The sequence below is a fragment of the Nannospalax galili genome, unplaced genomic scaffold (assembly GCF_000622305.1).
Source record: "Nannospalax galili isolate Female #2095 unplaced genomic scaffold, S.galili_v1.0 scaffold54, whole genome shotgun sequence".
Classification (NCBI taxonomy): domain Eukaryota; kingdom Metazoa; phylum Chordata; class Mammalia; order Rodentia; family Spalacidae; genus Nannospalax; species Nannospalax galili.
In genome coordinates, this window is record NW_008341028.1 from 11,114,660 (window position 1) to 11,121,629 (window position 6,970).

Sequence of the window (6,970 nt, forward strand, 5' to 3'; positions counted from 1 at the left end):
TCCCTGGGTAGAGTTACAGGCAGTTGTGCAGCACCTGATGTGGGTGTTGAGAACTGAAGCCATGTCTTAATTGCTGAGCCATCTCTCCAGTCCCAAATATTTTAAATACATGTATAAACAATGATATTTGACTTTGTAGGTATAGAAGTAGGGCACCTTCCTCTTCCTTATCAAAAAAAAAAAAATCGACGTGTACAATTCTTTTTTTTTGTTTAATCTTTTTGAGACAAGATCTTCCTATAGCCCAAGCAGGCCTCAAACTTACCTTGCTATGTAGAACAGGCTGGCCTTGATCTCAAAGAGATCTGCCTGCCTCTGCCTCCCAAGTGCTGGGATGAAAGGTGTGAGTCACCATACCTGGCAGCATGTACAATCTTTATGTATCCATTAAAAACATTAGTAAAACACCTATGCTGCCATTTCTTCCTCAGTCTCTAAATTAATTCATATTGATTACAGACAAGATGTGTGGCCCAACTGCCTTGAAATAACTGACTCTGTCGTAAGCCAATCATAGTGGAAAGATGAGCCAACACTGTTTACTGCTGCCCACTGACTTAGTCTTAAAAAAAAATTGCGCTTGGGACTAGAGAGAAGGCCCAGCAGTTAAAAGCACTCACTGCTCTTGCAAAGGACCCAAGTTTGGTTCCCAGCACCCAAGTCAGGTGGCTCACAACTGCTTATAACTCCATCTCCTTAGGCACCTGCACTCACATGCACAAACCCACACACAGACACAAATATATGCATAAAATTAAGAATAAAAACTTCAAAATCTTTTTTAAAGGCCCTGTCCTTTATTCACCAGCACTTTTCTAGTTCTAGAACACTGCTGGTACCTTTGCTGGTGTTTTCTGACGCGGTCTTCAGCAAGGTTAGGATGTCCAGGTTGTCACCGATTCTTGCATAGTAAGAACTGTCATGGCCAAGGGCATCCAGCAAGGTCACATCAGCACCATTTTTAACCAAGACTTCCACGGCATCTTTGCAACCATACTCACAACCCAGCATGAGAGCAGTTCTGAAGGAGATGGGAAAATACAAGACCTTGAAGAAAACCTAAGGAATGTTTTAGAAATCCTCTTTTTAAAGAGAGATTCTAGAAGTTACACTTGTTACAGATTCAGTGGCTATATCATCCTGTTATCTTGTATTTTTAGCTCCATTACATTTATTAAAAAATTAGCTTCATGTTTAGTTTGCAGAGCTAAAATCTATCCTTTTTTTGTGGTCTTTTTGAGACAGGGTCTCCCTGTAGCCCCAGCTGACCTTGAACTCACTAGGTAGACCAGGTTGGCCTTGGAACTCACAGAGATCCACCTGCCTCTGCCTCCCATTTGTGGCCACCACACCAGGTTCCTTCTATCTTCTTTTTGTTGTTGCTGTTGTTATTTTGTTTCTTTGAGACAAGGTCCCTTGTATCCTAGGCTGGCCTTGAACTTATTATGTAGCTGAGGATGACTTTCAACTGATCCTCCTGCCTCTACTTCCCATGTGCTAGGAGTACAGGTGTTCATCATCACACCAATCTCTCTATCAGTAGCTTACTTTATTCTAGTTCTTCAATGCTCTGTAAATAATTATCACAAAATATTTTGTAACTACTGTTGTCACCCCATTTGCTCAAAACTCAACTATTCAAAGTCCTTTAGTGAATTAAACTGCACCAGGAAAACTTTCAAATTCAAAACCTTCCTCCCCCCAGAGGGAAATCAGATTCTGTTCCCAATGGATGTCCCATTTAAAGAGCCTTGCTAGGCTGGGGGTGTGGCTTAGAGAGTATAGTGCTTGCCTCCCATACATGAAGCCCTGAGTTTGATCCCCGGCACCTTACAGGCAAGGTAGCCATGTCTGTCATTTTAGCACTCAGGAGGTGGGGGCCTGAGGTTCAGAGTTCAAGGTAATCCTCCTCTTCCACTACATAGCAAGTTACCTATAATACATGAGACACTGTCTCAAGGGAAAGAAACAAACAAACAACAACAACAACAACAAAATTAGGCTAAAGATACTTGCTTCCCCAAATGTAGGCCTTCCATATCTTTAGACATCATTTCAAATCTCTCTCATCACATCAGCTTTCCTCAGTCACAGCCACACACCATGAAGCACTGCTTTACCCTGCCATAGATTCTCATGGAAACTCAGAAGGACCTAAGAAATTATTTTGTCAAATCTGCTTTTATCACAGTGGGAACCAACACCTGATGAAAAAAGTGACTGATCCTATATCTACTACAGTGACTGATCCTATATCTATCTACTCAAGGAATTTATCCTATATCTATTAAAGTGACTTGTTCTAATTCTACATCCACTAGAGTGATCCTCTATCTGCTAAAGTGACTGACCCTGTACCTATTAAAGTGTCTGACCCTAAATCTACCAAAGTGATTGACTCTATGTCTACTAAAGTAACTGACCCCATGTCTACTAAAGTGACTGACCCCGTGTCTACTAAAGTGACTGACCCCATGTCTACTAAAGTGACTGACCCCATGTCTACTAAAGTGACTGACCCCATGTCTACTTAAGTGACTGACCCTGTATCTACTAAAGTGACTGACCCTGTATCTACTAAAGTGACTGACCCCGTATCTACTAAAGTGACTGACCCTGTATCTACTAAAGTGACTGACCCCATGTCTACTAAAGTGACCAACCCTATAGCTAACTCTGCCTTCAATTGCAAACACTGGATTTCCTAAGGAACTTTATTCCTGCTCCCTCCGGTATGTGCTCCTTACTAACCATGCCTTCTTCCATAATTGTTGTCATAAAATTCTATACAAAATAGGCACTAATAAAGTTTGTATATTGGATTCAGAAATGCTAAAGATAAAATAAGGAAAAAAAACTTCAATGGTATCAGAAGCCTATACTTGTAAAACTATCTGCTGCCTGGCTCATACAATACACTTTGCTTTTCCTCACAATTTTTGTGAATTTCCAGTGAAAACAAAAAGTGCTTTGAAAATGAGATCCATTAAAATATAGGCACAGATCAATGATATCATCTTTCTTTGATCCTAAAATGTTATTTTAGAATGAAATCTCTTAGTCATGCACAGAACCAGATTATAATAGCTACAAAAACAAAGTAACGCAAATTTGTCACTTTCTTAATCACATTGTGACTTAATTGCTTAAGAATTTCCTCCTCTGAAATAGGTGACAACAAAGTGGACTAAGAGAGTGAAGGGAGGGCTTCGAAAGGGAGGAAGGGGGACTGGGGGGCGGGGTGAGTGTGCCCAGCGTACAATACATATTTGTATAAAAATGACCTTGTGGGCCCGCTGTGGTGGTACATGTCTTTAACCCAGCACTCAGAAGGCAGAAGCAGGCGGACAGATCAAGGCCAGCCTGGTCTACTTCATGAGTTCCAGGCTAGCTGGGGCTATAGGGAGACTCTGTCTCAAAAGATAAAAAAAAAAAATAAAATATAAAAAAATAAATGACCTTGTGGAACACAGCACCATGTGAACAGACACAATGAGAATTTCAGAGAATATTTTATTTTTATCTTTTTGAGGCAAAGCCTCCCTGTAGCTCCAGCTAGCCTGGAACTCACTATGTAGACCAGGCTAGACACAATCTCAAAGAGATTCACCTGCTTCTCCCTCCCAAGTGCTGGGATTAAAGACAGGTACCACCATAGAAATAAAATAGAATAGGATAAAATAGAAAATATTAAAAAAAAAATATCTGAGACCAGGTGTGGTGGCACATGCCTTTAATCCCAGCACTCAGGAGGCAGAGGCAGGTAGATGGATCTCTGTGAGTTCAAGGCCAGTCTACATAGTGAGTTCCAGGACAGCTGGGGCTAAAGGGAGACCCTGTCTCAAAAAGACCAAAAAATAAAAATAAACAAAAAATCTGAATACTAAAAATTTCAAGCTAAAATCCTGACATCTAAAGACTATTTTATTATATTTTTCTACTTCCAGTGAGTTACAAATAACAGGATGTGTGTTTAGAAGAACGAAATTAAGTAAAAGGACATTTTTTAGTAACTATAAAATTTCGGAAATTTGGGTTATAAATTATTGTAATAAATCAACTAATTGGAGGAATGTTATCCAAGTATTTGTCATCAGAAACTTAGAGACCAAAATCACCAGAATTCCAGGCTAAGCAAGCATCAGAAGGACAGAATAATGGCTAGAAACTACTAGCTCTTGTCAACTGAAAGAACATCAAATACAGAAGGAAAAATTCGTGAAGAGATCCTGTCCTGGTTGGCTTTATCTGCCAACTTCACACAGTTCAGAGTCATCTGAGAGGAATCAACTGAGGAACTGCCTAGATCAGACTGGCCTGAGGGCATGCCTGTGGGAGTTGTCTTGGTTGTTAATTGACCCATGAGGGCCAAGTGGGTGGTACCACCCCTGGGCAGGCAGCCCTGCTCTGTATTGGAAAGAAAGCTGACCATAAGCCAGCCAGCAAGTAAAAAGCACTGTTCCTCTGTGGTTCCTGCTTCAAGTTCCTACCTGAGTTCCTGCCTTGACTTCCCTAAATGATGGGCTGTGATAAACCAATTCCTCCCCTAAGAGGCTTCTGGTCAGAGTGTTTTATCACAGCAACAGAAATCAAACTAGGATAGACTCTTAGGGTATAGAAGTAGACTCAGGTCTGGAGGAGACACCACTGTGCCCTGCAGGTTAAGAGGAAAGACCTAAAGAGAATCCAAACTGGCTCATATCAAGGTCCAGGACACCCAAGAACCACTTTAATCCCAAAGTAGTCACATGGGAAAAAACAGAATGGAGACATAATTAAAAAAAAAAAAATTTGTTGGGCATGGTGGTGCATGCCTGTAATCCCAGCAATTCAGAGACAGAAGCAGGTGGATTTCTGTGAGAATGAGGCCAGCCTGGTCTACATAGTAAGTTCCAGGCCAGCTGGGGCTACAGGGAGACCTTATCTCAAAAAAACATTTTTTGTCCCATTTTTAAAGAGTTAATTTTATAGCCAGGCATGATGGCACACACCTTTAATCCCAGCACTAGGAGCCAGAGGCAGGTGGATCTCTTTGAGTTCAAGGCCAGCCTGGTCTACATAGAGAGTTCCAGGCCAGCTGGGGCTACAGGAAGACCCTGTCTCAAAAAAGACAAAAAAAAAGAAAAAAAAAGGAGTCATTTTATTTTTAGTTATGTGTATGTGTGTCTGTTGGGGGTATATGCACATGAGTATAGCTATCCATGGAGACCAGAAGCATGGAATCTGGCTGGAGCTGCAGTTACAGGAAGTTGTGAGCTGCCCAATGTGGGTGGCTGGGAATGGAATGCCCAGGGCTCTGCAGTATGCACTCTCAACTGCTGAGCCATCTCTCTGGCCCTATTTCTTATTTGTTCCCATTACATAAAAGATTGTTTGTTTAAAAGTTGAAAATAACTGGGGTAGAACTCCTCTTATCTTCAGTTTTCTGACCTAAATGTAGGTGTTGGCCACTGCTTTTTCTCCACGTTCATTCCACCCATTCTCCTCCCCTAGTTCCCTCTCCCTTTTTCAGCAGATTGAAGAAAGTGAGAGGGTGAGAGGTGGTGCTACTTCCAAGGAGGAGCAAGTAAGGGGGTGGGGCATGGAAGGCCAAGCCACAGCTGGCTCATACACACCCTGCATCCAGCAGCTACCCAGAAACCAAAATCAAAGAATCACCTGTTTTGTTTGTCTCTGGAATTAATATCTGCCCCTCTGTCTATCAGCAGTTGACATATCGTCGGCCTACACATCTGCGTAGCCAGAACGAGTGGTGTCCGCCCATCCTAAGCAACAAGAAAAGCAAACTAACATGAAGACCAGACTCCCAGCATGTGAGTGTTACAGCACAGGAGTTGAAATGAGAAGAAACTCATTGACTTACTATGTCTTTGGCATTCACAGAGGCCCCATGGTCACAAAGCAGCTGGATGCTAGAAGGGCAGTCCGCCATTGCTTTGAGAAAGAAAACATGGTAAAGGTGAGCACCTGCTGGTGAGACGTGGTGCTCGTGGGTTCACATGATGGAAGGTAAGCTCTCCAGTTTTGAAACTGCCAAGCCCCACACCCTTCAACCCTCACTCTAGCACTGCAAACCTCAATTTTCTAGCTTAAAATGGATGAGAGAAAATAATTTTAGAATTTTTAAATTATTTATTGGCTTTGCAAAGAATACCACTCTGTATACAAATAAAGAGGGAAAACGCAATAAGTGAAAAGCTAAAGTATGATACAAGAACCTAAAATTGAAGAAAAAAGAAACTGAAAGAAAATTAAGCTCTTAAAAAACTGAAAGGGGCTGCAGAGATGGCTCAGGGGTTAAGAACACTGGCTGCTCTCGCAGAAGACCCAGGTTCATTTCCCAGCACCCACACGATGGCTCACAACTGCCTGCAACCCCAGCTCCAGGGGATCTTAGTCCCTTGTCGGGCCTCCAAGGGCATGACATACATGTGGCACACATGCAAAAGACACACACACAAATATATAAATAAAATTAATGTGGAGCTAGAAAGGTGACTCTGCTGTTAAGAGTACTTGATACTCTTGCAGAGGACCTCAGGTCAGTTCCAGTACCCACATCAGGTGACTCACAACTGCTTGTAACTCTAGTTCCATGAGATCCAATGCTTCTGACCTCCACAGGCATCTGTACATACATGGTACACATAAATACATGCAGACACACATACATCATGCAGACACACACATACACATAAATGAAAATAAATCTTAAAAAATTAAATCTTTTTGGGGGGCTGGAGAGATGGCTCAGCGGTTAAGAGCACTGACTGTTCTTGCAGAGGACCTGGGTTTGATTCCCAGCACCCACATGGCAGCTACAAACTGCCCTTAACTCCAGTTCCAGGGGAATCCAAAGCCCTCTTCTGACCCTCGAGGCATTGTATGACATGGGTGTACTGACATACATGCAGACAGTGTGCTCATATACATAAAATAAAAATATTAAAAAAAAATTTTTGAAAAATTA

General features: G+C 41.9%; 1 protein-coding gene across 3 annotated transcripts in view; it reads right to left on the reverse strand.

Moving 5' to 3' along the window:
- Uaca (uveal autoantigen with coiled-coil domains and ankyrin repeats) overlaps positions 1-6,970 on the reverse strand; it is a 98,376-nt gene that overhangs the window by 31,601 nt on the left and 59,805 nt on the right. For all 3 annotated transcript variants that reach the window (XM_017799010.2, XM_008836393.3, XM_008836394.3), the window contains exons 6-8: positions 5,864-5,934; positions 5,659-5,765; positions 840-1,021 (exon numbers count right to left, since the gene is read on the reverse strand). In XM_017799010.2, the coding sequence (XP_017654499.1) occupies positions 840-1,021; positions 5,659-5,765; positions 5,864-5,934 (360 nt within the window). The remainder of the gene's footprint in view (positions 1-839; positions 1,022-5,658; positions 5,766-5,863; positions 5,935-6,970) is intronic.